The sequence below is a fragment of the Diaphorina citri genome, unplaced genomic scaffold (assembly GCF_000475195.1).
Source record: "Diaphorina citri unplaced genomic scaffold, Diaci psyllid genome assembly version 1.1 scaffold33, whole genome shotgun sequence".
NCBI lineage: Eukaryota > Metazoa > Arthropoda > Insecta > Hemiptera > Psyllidae > Diaphorina > Diaphorina citri.
Window position 1 is genome coordinate 366,689 of NW_007377470.1, and position 17,330 is coordinate 384,018.

Consider the following 17,330-nt stretch of genomic DNA (forward strand, 5'->3'; position numbering starts at 1 on the left):
ATCATCAGAAAGTAGAGTTCTTGGTACTTCTGGTTTTGTCTTGACTTGATATGTAACATCAGGAATTAACTTAAGATATGACACGAAGAATTAACATGAGATATGAAGTGACGTAGTACCTATTTCTAATCTAAGTGTGAGAATAACTGACGTGTGGGGTTATAGGACGATTGTGGTCGGAGTTCTTTTACAATTCCTTGACAATCTCATTACAAATTGAAGCATACTTCAGAACATAAGCCCTACAGTAGATATTTAATGTTGAAAAATATTATGTTACGATTTCAGTGAATGTGACATATTGCCGCCGTCAATCAGAAGTCTTTTACAAATAGTCGGTCAGTATAAATAGTCAGGCTTCACTAGACTGATTGAACCCAAAAAACCCATCTAGGAGTCTGATTCTCATACCTCTGTTAGATTTTATCGACCCCGTCGGGATTCGAACACGATCCTTCTGCGTGCTAGGCCGATTGTTATCACGGAGGAAGCAACTCGGCGTGGGGTTATAGGACGATTGTGGTCGGAGTTCTTTTACAATTCCTTGACAATCTCATTACAAATTGAAGCATACTTCAACTGGAATACTTCAGAACATAAGCCCTACAGTAGATATTTAATGTTGAAAAATATTGTTATAATTAGGGTCATATTTGTGCTTCGTCCATGTTACGATTTCAGTGGATGTGACATATTGCCGCCGTCAATCGGAAGTCTTTTACAAGTAGTCAGTCAGTTGGCTTCACCAGACTGACTGAACCCAAAAAAACCCATCCAGGAGTCTGCTTCTCATAACTCTGTTAGATTTTATCGACCCCGTCGGGATTCGAACACGATCCTTCTGCGTGCTAGGCCGATTGTTATCACGGAGGAAGCAACTCGGAAACTGATAGGAAGTTTCTTATGAGTCCATTACTCCACCAGCAAAACCATATCCCTCCGGATCTGTGAACGTGATTCCAAGACAGGATATGACTATGGGAGGAGACCCTTGCTGAATATTTTATCTGAGAATTGTAGTGGCTTTCTTATCTGGTTGATGCTAGTGTTTCATTTCAAACCTGGATCCTCAAACTCTCCCTGATTTTTAAAGGTGTAACATTTTGAGATAAAGCTACGAGTGGGGTACAGTTATCTCTGAGTATATCTTTATCTGTAAATGCTCTTGTTCTTTTCCTTTCTTTGGGTTGCTTTCAAGAGTTTCAAATCTCGTTTTGTTCATCTGGAATCAAAATGGAACTGATTATTGATTCTTCTACATACTTCTCTCGGAGTATTTGAGCTCTTCTGTTGAGCATTTTTCCTGGTCTATGCAGCTTTCCATAATAGTCGGCTTCACTTTCCATTAAGAGTGGCACATCTAAACCATTTATTTGGTTAGGGTGCGATATTTTGGTTTAAGGTTCTTGAACTTGTACAAACCATCCGCCAATCTCGTCATTTATGCTCCATTTTTCACGCATTTACGCTTACTTAGAAGCTCAAAGAAACAACATGAGACTGTAGACCTAGGTCTAGGATGAGCTACACGCAAGTTGTCAATATATTTTAATTGTGCTTAATAAAATTCGATTATTATTTTTCCATTTAATTTTAAAATTGGATCGGGAAGCTCAGGCATGCAAGACTGGTACGCACCAAGCTGCGGATAAAGTTCACCAATATACTCGTATGACTCTACTTGCATGGAAGGAGTAAGCTTTCATCTTGATGTGTTGAGGTCAAGAGGTTCCAATGCATAACATGTCATGACTCCGGTAATGCACAGTATTGCACGTGCTACAAGTATCTCTGTTGACCAGCCCCCGAGCTGTTGTTGATCGGGAGGTTCTGGGTTCAAATCCTGGGTGGGATATTATTTTTCTAATGAAAGTGGTCTCATTGACCCGCTTCTCATTAGTTCTAATTTCTCCAATTCCTTTGAGCTCTTTTCACCATTGCTCTTAAGACTAGTCCTGTTGTCCCATGTTGACTTTATGCTCCATTTTTCACGCATTTACGCTTACTTAGAAGCTCAAAGAAACAACATGAGACTGTAGACCTAGGTCTAGGATGAGCTACTAACTTAAGGTGTGTCCAAACATTGTCGACCCGTCGATGGACGAGATAAATCTATCGAATCAGTGTGGACAGTTCAGTAGACATCGCTCGACGACCGGTCGACTATGTTTGGACACACGTGTTTGGACACACATGTTTGACACACATGTTTGACACACATGTTTGGACATTCTTACTAACTTTGAACTGTTTCTCTGTTTCAGAATGGAGCCTCACGAAGAGTGTGAGCAGGAATCAGAATGTTTGGACATTCTTACTAACTTTGAACTGTTTCTCTGTTTCAGAATGGAGCCTCACGAAGAGTGTGAGCAGGAATCAGAAGCCGAGGAATCGACAGAGGCTGAAGATGCGGTCGAAGTTTTGGATGCCTGGTTGGGGGAGTTAGACTTCTTAACCATGGTAAGACAAATTTTCTTCCCGGTTTTTTTATTTATTTACGACGTTCTTTTTTAAGTGGCAGGGTTCTGCTGGATGAGCTCTTACACCCAACCTGGCTTCCCTGGAATAGGTAGAAAATTTTTTGGTACTACTTGATCTTGAGAAACAAATTTTCCGACGAGGCACCGTACTTCTGGAACGTCTAGTATTTTCCTTGTCTATTCCACTGTCGTTTTCATATTGTTATCCTCGCGGCTAGTTCTCGGTTGAAAACATCTCAGGGCCCTAACAAGTCGATCGTATCAGCCATGAACTTATGTATTTACCAGTGGAAGCGGCTGTAGATCACAGGAATTTTGTTAAAGGAAGCTGATATTTATTGATTGAAAGAGCTGAAGGCTAGTTTGTTTACCTTTGCCTATCAAACGATGGTAGAATAGAAACGATGGTAATTTTGGATGGCGCCCTGATCAATATACAGTGTGTTTATAAAATGAATTTATGGACACACTGTATATTTTAAGGGAATCAAAGGGTTGGGGATTCCCCGTCATTTTTCTTGAACGCTAGGATTTAGAATAATAATTTAAAACCCCCTACTATGACCAATATGGTCATTCTTCGTCGAGGAAAATTCTATGAAATGGGACCTGATCTCGAGCGGCATTGTAGTGATAAAAAAAAAAATATATATATACTCTATAGTGCTGATAAAATGTTCCCGAGTTTTATCAGCAAACATGATAACAGTCAATGTTATATAAGAGGGGGCCTTCAGAAGTTATTGCAAATACTGTGGTTGTCGGTACCTCCATGCACAGGGACTGGAAATATTTTCGTTTGGTAAGCCTGCGTTTACTGATTCACTTCCGCCTGTATCTTTGACCTTGAGTTTGTTTTGGGCTGGTGGGGTCGTGAAATCATTCCTGGAAAGAAGAATTTCTTGCTTATCAGTCGAAATCAAAGTACTATACATGATACTGATACAGGCCTTGAATATTTAAGGGGGAAAAAGCTCAAGTCCTAAATTTCTGTCCTTGTGTCTTCTAATAAATTGGTTTCTTTTGCAGTAAATTTGACAGAAATGGCTATAGGTCTTCTCCGGTCTTGTCTTAAGATCATCTAAATACAAAGTCGTCAATTTAAAACTTTAACTTTCTTTGTTGTTTTCAGAAAAAGATCTTAAAAGCAAACCAACAGCCATCTTATCAAAATAAATATTGAATCCCATGCCATTTAAATGCAATCCACTTCTTTGCACATTATCATTTTAATGAGTTATAATGGCAGGCCTTCGTAAAGTCATTTGCACAGGTTAGCTTCCGTTTGTATTGCATCATACATCGAACTTGATGTTTGTCGAATTTATTTGTCTGATTCATCCAGCCATAAAGTGTTTCAATCACTGAACGATATGAGATTAATCACAGTTTAGGCTCAATCACAAGGTTTTTTCCCAAGATTCCAAAGGAACACTTTTTCATTTCTATCATAAGTTACAGGAAAAGGTTTTTGGGGAAAATTCAACAGCTGATTTTTTTTTTTTTTTTGGTGTTCCCAAGATATAAAGTGTTTCAATCACTGAACGATATGAGATTAATCACAGTTGAGGCTCAATCACAAGGTTTTGTCCCAAGATTCCAAAGGAACACTTTTTCATTTCTATCATAAGTTACAGGAAAAGGTTTTTGGGGAAAATTCAACAGCTAATTTATTTTTTTTTTGGTTCCCAAGACTCTTTGATTGACCTTTTCTAAAACACCCGTTGTAGAAAATTTACCCCCAAAGAGTTGGTTGAATTCTGATAAACCAAAAATTGTTCTACCTGATTTGGTGACAATTGCCCCCCTTTCTTTTCTAACGTAGGAAGTTCTAATAAGGTCTCCTGCTTTCATCTATTTTTAAGTTCCTCCGATTGTTAGAGTTCAATGCTTCATTGAACAATTTTATACAAAAGGTTAAAAGGTCACTCATTCAACAACCTGAAGAATTACCTACCTCACTGGGCTACCTACCATTTCTTTTTTTCCTGCTACCACATCTATTTCTGAGAGAATGACCGTGTTATTTTCACACATCTGATTGATTCGTTTGGAACCGAACGTGAAAATAGACCTGTGAAAATATGATTGTACAAAGAAGATATACCTGAGACTTACTTACCTCTTAGAATTTCACGAGAGAAAGTGAATATTCCCATTATCTCATGCGATGATGTAATGTGAAGAAAAGTAAAATTTTATCCCTCTTAGAATTTCACGAGAGAAAGTGAATATTCCCATTATCTCATGCGATGATGTAATGTGAAGAAAAGTAAAATTTTATCCTCTCACCTCGGTATCTATTCTAGAACGTTCATGGTTCTGGAAATTATCGAACAAAAACATTTATTTGGTTGTTATTGACCTCTTAAACAGTTTGAAGAACTAGTCGAAATAAGTTGAGGAAAAAATCTGGAAAGCTGCTTTGTGGGGTTCGATACTCTAGTTCCCGACGCTAAGCAAGGTTGAGCGAGTTTGATATTTTTACGGGTGACCGTCCAAGCGGGTGTTATTGGCTAATAGGGGGTGTAATCCGTCCCGCGAATACAGTATTTTGCGGAAATTCCAAGAACCCTAATTTTATTTACCTTACCATCATATAACTCCTAATTATAATTTGCTTGCATAGATACTTAGACATTATTGCAGTATTTCGTGTGAAGACAGCCTTTAACTTTTTTCAAGACACGTTCATTCTATTCTTCGATTTTCCACTATAGGTCATGCTTCGACCTTGAGTGGAAAGTTCTGATGTTGAAAGCAAAAGTAGCTCATTAATATCACGACATAGAAATGTACTTTTGCTTAGACTGTTTGATTATTTATTCATAGATATCGTTGTGACATAATCGAGATCGCGTGTGGCCTACAGTGTAGTCCAATTCCAAAGAGGGAAAAAAATGATACTCATTAGTACTTATTACTATTTTTTAGTACCTCTATTTTAGTTTTTTTTTCAAGTTCAGTAAAGTTCCAATAGTTTACTGAACTTGAACCAAAAATAGCTTCTCAAATTGTCCTTCTGTCCAAATTCTTATCAAACTAAACATACCCTCATGTCCGGCAGTGATCTCGAAGTAGCATTAAAAAAAAAACTTTTTTTCTATTTAATATAATTTGTCTTAATGCCACTTGGAAATACAAAACAGAACCCAAGGAAAATTTCTTCCCTCAAGTGTCACAAAAGAGTATTTTTCGGGGGATTTTCCCTAATCGCATTATTTTGATTGTCCATTATTTTGAATCATGTCACGGTTCTGATTGTTTGACTCGATATTTTCGGTGTTGTACTTGGATTGTTGTAACTGGCACTATCCCTGACCTGATTATTGTAAACACAGTATCACTATATTTTTCGGGGGATTTTCTCTAATCGCATTATTTTGATTGTCCATTATTTTGAATCATGTCACGGTTCTAATTGTTTGACTCGATATTTTCGGTGTTGTACTTGGATTGTTGTAACTGGCACTATCCCTGACCTGATTATTGTAAACACAGTATCACTTGAATACTTGATAAGCCATGCTTCTTGTCGCTTGTTTGTATCCAAGCGTTTCAAATGCTTCAATGATTGCACCTATTTATATTGAGCTGGAAATAAATTCATTGCCTTTTTGAGCGAAACCAGAAAATTTCCTGTAGAATAAATAAAATAATGTTGGTTATTTGAAATTGGTTTACGGGGCACAACCAATACAAAGTCAGAGATACAAAGTTAAGGGTGTAATCACTATATGGGAGGTAGTAATAATATCAGCTATACTTTTCATTCCAGAACACCCATTTTATTTGCATAAACATAGATTTGCAAAAACATTAATATCAGATCATTAATGGGAAGTATAAAGAACGAAGACGTAGGCGCAAAACGAGTGCAATAAACATCTGTAGAGCGCCAAATTCACCCGGTTTAAAGTCTGTGATTATTCTTTTTGTATCCTTGATAAAAAATTATGAACTCGGTGAAATTTATGATTTCAGCATTGATGTATCGGCGTGTATTTTACTTCATCATACTTATTACTCAACTCCCACAATCTCTAGCTGTGTGAGAACTAGTCGAAATAAGTTGAAAAAAATCTGGAAAGCTGCTTTGTGTGGTTCGATACTCTAGTTCCCGACGCTAAGCAAGGTTGAGCGAGTTTGATATTTGTACGGGTGACCGTCCAAGCCGGTGTTATTGGCTAATAGGGGGTGTAATCCGTCCCGTGAATACAGTATTTTGCGGAAATTCCAAGAACCCTAATTTTATTTACCTTACCATCATATAACTCCTAATTATAATTTGCTTGCATAGATTTCCCTTTTTGTATCCTTGATAAAAAATTATGAACTCTGTGAAATTTATGATTTCAGCATTGATGTATCGGCGTGTATTTTACTTCATCATACTTATTACTCAACTCCCACAATCTCTAGCTGTGTGCTAAGCGGATAGATCTGAATTGCAACTCTAGCTCTGTAGCGTTTTACAAGCTTTTGTACTCAATAGCATGCGGTCTTCTTGCATAGATACTTAGACATTATTGCAGTATTTCGTGTGAAGACAGCCTTTAACTTTTTTCAAGACACGTTCATTCTATTCTTCGATTTTCCACTATAGGTCATGCTTCGACCTTGAGTGGAAAGTTCTGATGTTGAAAGCAAAAGTAGCTCATTAATATCACGACATAGAAATGTACTTTTGCTTAGACTGTATGCGGTCTTGTAGCAATTTCATATTCCACTGCATCTAATCGGAATTTTCGTGTTTCGCCTGTATTTCTTGTTGAACTATCTTCAACTCTGGAGTCTCTACCCTTTTCCTTTATCTCCACTCTTGTTGACAATGTCTTCTCCTGTAAATCTACTGGCCGAAAGCAAATGAGGCTCAATAGCAAAGTACTCAAATGCCAAATTTTTCACCAACTGCCCTTACTTGTATTACCAAAAGTTTTTTCTACTTCTTCTTAAGGTTTTGAGATTTCAAGGACCAGTTTTACGTTACTAAAAACCACAGGGCCTCCTGCAAGCTCTTTATTGCCAAGTTCTGGGCCATATTACAACTTGACCGCCTTTGTAAAGCGACACCCACGTGAACACCAATCCACTTCAAATAATCACATAATAATTTCTCCATAAAATTTTTACCACCCTATAAGTTTTCGTAGTTTTGTATCCGTAGCCCTCATGTGTTGAGTATGTTTGAATACATGGTCGTGATCCCGTGATAAGGGTAGGTAGAGAATTAGAGACATTAAAAATCACCCGAGAAGAATAACGAGATGACATTTCCTGTAGCGAAGGGTAGATGGGATGTAAAAATGTCTTGGAAATAACGAAAATAGTGAATTCAATTTGGAGGGCACGTTTTCTCCTCCTAGGTTTTCTATCCGAGTGTCAAATTTCCGAAATAAGCCCCATGTGCTTTGCCGGGAGAGCCCACCTTAACAATATTTTAACAGGACACAGTAATCGTTTGTTTATGAATACATATTGCATTAATTTGGGTGTAGGTATTTGGATCTTTTGAAGAGACATTTCTTTTTTAATGTCTCTATTTGGATCTTTTAATGTAGGTATTGCATTAAAATTTGGATGTAAGTTTGAGAAATTAAATTTACCTGTACGTAACAAGACTCGTTCATTCTATTCTTCGATTTTCCACTATAGGTCATACTTCGACCTTGAGTGGAAAGTTCTGATGTTGAAAGCAAAAGTAGCTCATTAATATCACGACATAGAAATGTACTTTTGCTTAGACTGTCTGATTATTTATTCAAAGATATCGTTGTGACATAATCGAGATCGCGTGTGGCCTACAGTGTAGTGCAATTCCAAAGAGGAAAAAAAATGATACTCATTAGTACTTATTACTATTTTTTAGTACCTCTATTTTAGTTTTGTTTTTTGTTTTGTTTTGTTTTTTTTTTTTTTTTTTTTACAATATTTAGAAAGAAAAGGTCTTCATTTTTGCGATAGCCGAAGGTTTCACTACATTTAAGGATATAGGTGTACCATCCTGCCTCGGTGGCGTAGTGGTCAAGACGCTCGCTTGGTAAACAGGAGGGCGTGGGTTCGTTCCCAGCCGAGGCATGGAATTTTATCCTCATTTATTTGAGAATTTGACCGCATAATAATGGAGCTGTAAGAGTTAGGTGGTAGAGAACGCCTCCGGCGTTAACCTCACCTAGTGGTTACCTTCCACTCAAGAGCCTATTATTATTATTACGTTACCTCTCAGAAACCGCGTTAACCAGGGAACAGACCTTTTCCGTTCATCAGAACCTTAATTGTGTCCAATATGCATCTTCTTTTTCTTCGGCTTTTCCGTGTACAGCCGGGGTCGTCGTTTTTCGTCAGCCTCTCAGTCAGCCTTAACTGGGGTAATTGCTTTGGGCTACAAATTTTACGACCCGTCCTTCCTTTATTATAATACAGAAAGAAAATAAAAATGGCATGTAGAAAATAATGTATAAAACTTAACGTATATTTTTATGGAAAAGTATGGTAGGTAGTCGTGATGGTGATTAAGAAAAGAACAGTGATATTCAAGAATCAACAAGACCTAAAATGTTATGCTTCCACATGACCTTAAATTTCCTTTCCATAAGGACATTTAGGGTGGCAACAAAAAACTAGACTTACCTAGATTACAACCTAGGTAGGTCTCTAAAAAAATATCCCGACACCCAAATCACCAAATGAAATCAAAATAAAAATACTTCTTTTCCTATACCTTCCCCTCTTGTAATAACCAATGAAATATTGGTCATAGTACAGGTACCTACTTTGTCCAACACATAAAATATTATTTAATTTATGTCTTTATGTACAAAGGAAAAAAAAAACCAAGGTAGTACCAAGAAGATGTTTAAGTTAAAGCTTGGGTGGCATTGCCTTCTACTGACTCTGGACCCGTGAGACTTACGTTCACGCCAGAGTCAATTACTGGTTTTTTGGAGGCTGTTCAGAAACCAAGGTGTAAACTCCCTGTGCTGTAAACCTCAATATCATGGCAACACTGGAAAACAAAAAGAAAGATCAAGTCAGTAACAAAATATTGTTGGTAATAAGAAAACACACAAAACAGCCCAAGCTTAGAATCCACTGATTACAGATGTTACCTTACCTGAGAACTGTGATTAATCCAGGGGGCATGAACTTCCTTGTATTGTAATACCTGTGGCCCATTATTCCTGCCAACACAGCACTAGTTCCAAGTGTGAGATAGAAGTTGTTGGGGTTCTTTGTAGTTTGATATGCACCATATCCTAAAATTCCACCAAATACTAAACCAGCTCCTAAGGAAGGGACACTACCTGCACAAACAGAGAAGAATATGCATGAGAATATTAATAAGGTATTGCCAAACATTACAAAACATAGCAACTCGGAAACTGATAGGAAGTTTCTTATGAGTCCATTACTCCACCAGCAAAACCATATCCCTCCGGATCTGTGAACGTGATTCCAAGACAGGATATGACTATGGGAGGAGACCCTTGCTGAATATTTTATCTGAGAATTGTAGTGGCTTTCTTATCTGGTTGATGCTAGTGTTTCATTTCAAACCTGGATCCTCAAACTCTCCCTGATTTTTAAAGGTGTAACATTTTGAGATAAAGCTACGAGTGGGGTACAGTTATCTCTGAGTATATCTTTATCTGTAAATGCTCTTGTTCCTTTCCTTTCTATGGGTTACTTTCAAGAGTTTCAAATCTCGTTTTGTTCATCTGGAATCGAAATGGAACTGATTATTGATTCTTCTACATACTTCTCTCGGAGTATTTGAGCTCTTCTGTTGAGCATTTTTCCTGGTCTATGCAGCTTATTAATTGAGGCTCTACAGTACTCTACACTCTATTTCATTGTAGAGCAAATAGATAACGTTGTAAGACATTGAAAATTTATGATGAGACAATAAAAATGGAAAACAGTTAATAAGACCTTCTACGAATAAAAAGTAAAAACAAGCAATACAGAATACGGTTTTTATTGGGGTAGTTGGGTATTTCTTTGATTTGATTTCACTTTTCAGAATAGAGTTAATAACATCAAATAATTTGTGCCGTTAGCAGTGAATGGATGAAGTCCTTTGACCGTAATAAAAGGTTTGATATTCACAAATGTCCATTCCTTAACTTACTTAAGTGGTCAAAAACATAATGTAGTGGGTTTTTTATTTAGCATGCCCCAATCAAAGTAATGTACTACGATTGGGGCATGCTATGACACAGGCAACGAACTTTAGCCTGTTGTCTCATTGCTGCTCGTCTATAACGTTCTACAATTTCAGACCTTTCCATATCTATCTAGATTTGAAATCAATTAGGCTTCAGCTTCACTTTCCATTAAGAATGGCACATCTAAACCATTTATTTGGTTAGGGTGCGATATTTTGGTTTAAGGTTCTTGAACTTGTACAAACCATCCGCCAATCTCGTCACGTTGAGTCAAAAACCTCGAGACAGTAAATTAACCGAAACCGTTTTAAGCTATCGACATATGAACCGGAATCACCCAAAGACCGAAATGGTGGAGCTGAAAACTTTGGGACTAATTGGTTTGTCAAGGATCCATGGCACCGGCAAACATACAAGGAGTAGAAGAGTAGGTCACCAACCTTCGGTGTGTCCTTATTTAGAACAGTTCGGTATATAAGAGGAAGCACCAGGCATGTGTGTTTTGAATCTAAAACATTCGCGGAGCAGCTCCGGAAATTGTTTTTGGCAAACTGCGTCAGTGAGGGTTTATCTCGCCCACTGGTTTAGCCTGTCTGAAAGTGTCTGAGCCACATGTGATCAGTTCATAAAATATTTTCGGTGAAGCAAAGCAAGTCTTTAAGCATTTTAATAGTGCTTGGAGCATTACTGTACCTCGTTTGGTATTTCCCTTTTCCGCACTAATGGTGTTTCTAGCCGCTACGCACATTTACAAGTACCGCGGTTTAGCCTGTCTGAAAGTGTCTGAGCCACATGTGATCAGTTCATAAAATATTTTCGTTGAAGCAAAGCAAATCTTTAAGCATTTTAATTGTGCTTGGAGCATTACTGTACCTCGTTTGGTATTTCCCTTTTCCGCACTAATGGTGTTTCTAGCCGCTACGCACATTTACAAGTACCGATCTGCTGGAGACTGAAAATGCAGTGTAAAGTCCGACCATGCAGGGACAAATAATTTAAAATTCTGCCAGGAATCATACTCGAAAACTCTGTCGCCTAGGGCAAATGACATGTGTTTAACTTCTCATTAGCCGCTCGAATATCTGTTATAAATAGTGTTCCAAGTAATTGAGACACAAGTGTTTAATCCTGTATGCCGGTCCGATCTCTGTTAATAATGTCCTAAGAGGCGCGAACTTAATCACCTGTGAACGCGACAGCTCGTAATTACTTTTGTTTAAGTTCGACACCGTTATGCATAATACATGACTTGCAGGGACCGAAATCGTAAAACCCATTCGCGCTAACACGGGAAATGCAAAGTCCGACCATGCAGGGACAAATAATTTAAAATTCTGCCAGGAATCATACTCGAAAACTCTGTCGCTTAGGGAAAATGACATGTGTTTAACTTCACATTAGCCGCTCGAATATCTGTTATAAATAGTGTTCCAAGTAATTGAGACACAAGTGTTTAATCCTGTATGCCGGTCCGATCTCTGTTAATAATGTGTGAAACTTAATCACCTGTGAACGCGACAGCTCGTAATTGCTTTTGTTTAAGTTCGACACCGTTATGCATAATACATGACTTGCAGGGACCGAAATCGTAAAACCCATTCGCGCTAACACGGGAAATGAACTTAATGGCCGTACAGTTTGCTTAGCTGCATGTAGATAAGAGACCAGATGTTTGAAGAGGGCATTAGCACTTTGGGTGCGCGGACAGGCTTCAAGCTCCGGAGAAGGTGGAAATTTTATCGGAGTTATCAGACACTTAACGTTATCAATTCCGATAATGATGTAACCATGGTAGTTAATTCGTAAATGCTGCCTTTGTTTGACCGCAAATGACATTTTTACTTAGATATTGGTTTGCCTTGCTTACATCTAAGTCGTTCGGGAAAATATCAAGTCCCTTTGACAGCATGTCCATTTGCTTTGTCGATTCAAAATGGTTTCATTTCCCATGTCATAGATATAGGTTTGCCTTGCTCACATCTAAGTCGTTCGGGAAAATATCAAGTCCCTTTGACAGCATGTCCATTTGCTTTGTCGATTCAAAATGGTTTCATTTCCCATGTCTTCAGCTTTTCCTTTCGTTTTCTATTTCGCAATAAGATCATTATAAGTAACGCATTGTGCAAATTCTTCAGTTGCAATTCGATTTCAAATACGAGTATCTCGACCACCTATGATTGTAATACGTGACTCTATTAGCTGTGACGTCCTTATCAATGGACACTCGTCCTAGCCCATTAGTATCATTAGTTACAATTTACTATCAGCCCTGGACTTGGGAGCCATTAGTATCACATTACTCGTACGTAGGTACGTTATGAAGCTATGACGAACTGCAAGTTTTTGTCAATATTTTATGTGCGTGAAATACAGAGCGTGTACTTTGAATGTAATTACTAATTATCATGGGATGAGTGTAGTCAGCTCGTGATAAACCGCAGTACGTGTGTGATAAATTGACGTAATGAACTTTGTGTTAGAATAAGAGCCTGAGTACCTAGGGAGAGGTGTTGGTGTATTGTCTCCAGTAGTCCTGGCCAAATCAACCAGTATTGAGTTGTCTACAGACTCAGAGTGCGTGAATTTTCTCCGGATTACGTAATTACGTATACCTGGTGGGATAGTTCTTGTAATAATTAGCAATCTCCGTAACTCAGTGCGTATAACATTAGGCTTGCACTCCTGCCCTTTTTGCTTCAATTTCCGCCAGATACGATTTTTTTCCGTTCCGTGCTTGGATTTCAGGGCATTCAATCTTGCAAAGACAATTGAGTAGCTCCTTGTAAGTGATGAGTGGTATACCAGAGTATAAATAACTTCATCAGAATTCTCAATTTATTTTCCTCAAAACGAACTCTAGGATCTTGTAGAAAAGAAGTCGCCTGTTGACAAGAAACCATTGTCTCAGCGAAACTATTAAAGTAAAAATAGATACGAGAGAGTATCAGAATTCTCAATTTATTTTCCTCAAAACGACCTCTAGGATCTTGTAGAAAAGAAGTCGCCTGTTGACAAGAAACCATTGTCTCAGCGAAACTATTAAAGTAAAAATAGATACGAGAGAGCGTAGAATGCTTGTAAATCAGTTTATTTTGTTAAGAACTTGGCATATTTAGGTAAGGAGGAAATGGCTTATAGAGCTCGGTATTGATCCCGAATTCGTCCCATGTATTGTGTGTTTTAAGTGTTTTACATTAAAAGCGAATAAAGTCAATAAAGCGATAAGTACTTTGACGGCGATAACCTATTCCAAATCAGAAAAATGAAGAAATGAGCTCATGAATTTCTTCCCCGTTTATTTTCCGTTTTTGATAGTTAGGTTGTTGATTTGTATTAGATAGTAAAGGGAAACCGTTTATATCGTCCTAGCCCATTAGTATCATTAGTTACAATTTACTATCAGCCCTGGACTTGGGAGCCATTAGTATCACATTACTCGTACGTAGGTACGTTATGAAGCTATGACGAACTGCAAGTTTTTGTCAATATTTTATGTGCGTGAAATACAGAGCGTGTACTTTGAATGTAATTACTAATTATCATGGGATGAGTGTAGTCAGCTCGTGATAAACCGCAGTACGTGTGTGATAAATTGACGTAATGAACTTTGTGTTAGAATAAGAGCCTGAGTACCTAGGGAGAGGTGTTGGTGTATTGTCTCCAGTAGTCCTGGCCAAATCAACCAGTATTGAGTTGTCTACAGACTCAGAGTGCGTGAATTTTCTCCGGATTACGTAATTACGTATACCTGGTGGGATAGTTCTTGTAATAATTAGCAATCTCCGTAACTCAGTGCGTATAACATTAGGCTTGCACTCCTGCCCTTTTTGCTTCAATTTCCGCCAGATACGATTTTTTTCCGTTCCGTGCTTGGATTTCAGGGCATTCAATCTTGCAAAGACAATTGAGTAGCTCCTTGTAAGTGATGAGTGGTATACCAGAGTATAAATAACTTTATCAGAATTCTCAATTTATTTTCCTCAAAACGACCTCTAGGATCTTGTAGAAAAGAAGTCGCCTGTTGACAAGAAACCATTGTCTCAGCGAAACTATTAAAGTAAAAATAGATACGAGAGAGGCTTATAGAAAAAATTAAGAATTCAGTATTCTTGAGAGGACGTGCTCATTTGGTATGTGTCTTGAGAACTAGTTAGGTAGCTTCTTTCTTTATCCTGACGCCCCTACACTTAGCTACACAGTTTGCTCACTTTAACATGATACAAGAGATCTAGAAGCCAAAAAAGATCAACCTACCTCTGTCGTAAAGAGCCTCTTTATTTATTATTATTATTATTATTATTTTTTTTTTTTTTTTTACATCGTTCCTTATTTTGGTACTCTACAATTTGTCATTCTGCAAAACTCGTCATTTTAATCTGTCTCTGCATTAAATGAAGGATTAGGAATAACTTGGAAATTTCAGAGTTGAACTTGTAAACTTGCATATTGTGATCAAATTATAAAGGACAAATAAAGAGGCTTTTTTAAAAGTTGGCATAATGGGACCTTCCCGTCCCAGATCTAATCATAAGGGACTAGGTATGTAAAATAAGAAAGAAAATTCTCTCTTATCTCTAAACTGACTGTTGTTTTAATGGTACAAGCCAATCCTAGCCGACAATATACATTAAAAAACAAAAGTCTCAGCGGGGATGTATAAACGGAGCGGAATGCAAATATTGAAGCGTTTGTCTGCCTACTTGTCAATCGATATTCCAATCATGTGGGTACTTAACATGGGTTTGTCTTGGCAGTCAAGTCTCACACCTTATTTCAGACGAGCGTTTCTAATTTTCCCTCCACGTTTTCTAAATTACTTGGAAAAAATCGTACCTATTTCTATATTTAGCAAAAACTATTCTCTATACATATTCTCTAATCAGGTCTGCTTATAATCTTCTATCGTAAAATTGTTCTAAGGCTAAGGTAACCTAGTAAAACCGTGTACTTTGGGGGCCTATCATTTAATTGAGGCTCTACAGTACTCTACACTCTATTTCATTGTAGAGAAAATAGATAACGTTGTAAGACATTGAAAATTTATGATGAGACAATAAAAATGGAAAACAGTTAACAAGACCTTCCACGAATAAAAAGTAAAAACGAGCAATACAGAATACGGTTTTTATTGGGGTAGTTGGGTATTTCTTTGATTTGATTTCACTTTTCAGAATAGAGTTATAACATCAAATAATTTGTGCCGTTAGCTGTGAATGGATGAAGTCCTTTGACCGTAATAAAAGGTTTGATATTCACAATTGCCCAGTCCTTAACTTAGTTGGTCAAAAACATTTGTAGTGGGTTTCTTATTTAGCATGCCCCAATCGAAGTAATTTACTACGATTTGAGCATGCTATGACACAGGCAAGAACTTTAGCCTGTTGTCTCATTGCTGCTCGTCTATAACGTTCTACAATTTCAGACCTTTCCATATCTATCTAGATTTGAAATCAATTGCTATAAATAATCAAAACATTCATTCCTCTGAGGTCCTTGATCTTTGCTATGGGTAATGGATTAGTTTTTTTTTCTACAAAATGCAATATTATTCCCCCTTTTTACTTAATTACTTGAAGGAGCGAACTAATATCCTGTACAATTTCAAGACCGCAACTATAAATAATCAAAACATTCATTCCTCTGAGGTCCTTGATCTTTGCTATGGGTAATGGATTAGTTTTTTTCTACAAAATGCAATATTATTCCCCCTTTTTACTTAATTACTTGAAGGAGCGAACTAATATCCTGTACAATTTCAAGACCGCGAGTAGAGTTTGTTTCAAAAATAGAAAATAGATGAGAAGAGGCGAGACCCTTGCAGGGCCGCGACCCGGAATTTGAGGGGAAAGATCCTGAAGGAACAATCTGTGGCCTGGAGAAATTTTCAAGAAATTCCCGAAAAAAGAGATGGTTCTTATAAAATTGAACTTATGGCGTTGAAAAATTGGAAAAAGACGCATTTGGCTTCTTAAATTAAGTCGTGAGAAGCGCTAGTTCCTTTTGAGCCGAACCGTACCTTCTGGAAACAGGACCCAAGGATATTTTTGATATACGTATGTACTTATGTACATAATTTATCAAATCTCTGTGCCAAGTTCGAGCGACTTTGGCTGAAATTTAAAGGCCTGAGAATTGCAAACTCTTTTTGAGCTTTTTCAAAGTTTTGGCGTTAAATACGTTAAAAAAAAGGACACTTTTGAGTGCTTACAAGAGTGCAAAGGAAATGACTCAACCGCTTAACCCGAGTTAAGTAGGACACCTTTGAGAAAGCAAATTAAATGAATAACATAAAAGTTAATTAAGTACTTACTCATCATTACTGTCCGACCCATTTATTTGTATGGGAAACGACCTATACAAGGTAATAAGAAAGAGTTAAATCACAGGTCCGATTTTTCACCTGTTTTAAGTGTGCCTTTGAATCACAAATTCGGTGGTCATTATTAAATTATGTATTAGGTAATAAGGGTAATTTAATTTAATACACCTTATTTATATCTACTGTCGGCAAAGCCTTTGTAAGAGACGCCTTATTGCCAATTGACGTCTCTTATTATACCAACAGTAATAATTGAAAATACATAATTATGTATCACCGCTAAGTATCTCAGTTCTAATCAATCTTTTTACTCTGGTTATGTCATCATTGATCGCAACTCTTTAAAAAAATAAAAAAAAGCTT

At 37.4% G+C, this 17,330-nt stretch overlaps 1 protein-coding gene across 3 annotated transcripts in view; it reads left to right on the plus strand.

Moving 5' to 3' along the window:
* LOC103511522 (amyloid beta A4 precursor protein-binding family B member 1-interacting protein) overlaps positions 1 to 17,330 on the plus strand; it is a 39,336-nt gene that overhangs the window by 3,344 nt on the left and 18,662 nt on the right. For all 3 annotated transcript variants that reach the window (XM_017445065.2, XM_026825227.1, XM_008476250.3), the window contains one exon: positions 2,346 to 2,460. In XM_017445065.2, the coding sequence (XP_017300554.1) occupies positions 2,347 to 2,460 (114 nt within the window). In that variant the 5' untranslated portion in view covers position 2,346. The remainder of the gene's footprint in view (positions 1 to 2,345; positions 2,461 to 17,330) is intronic.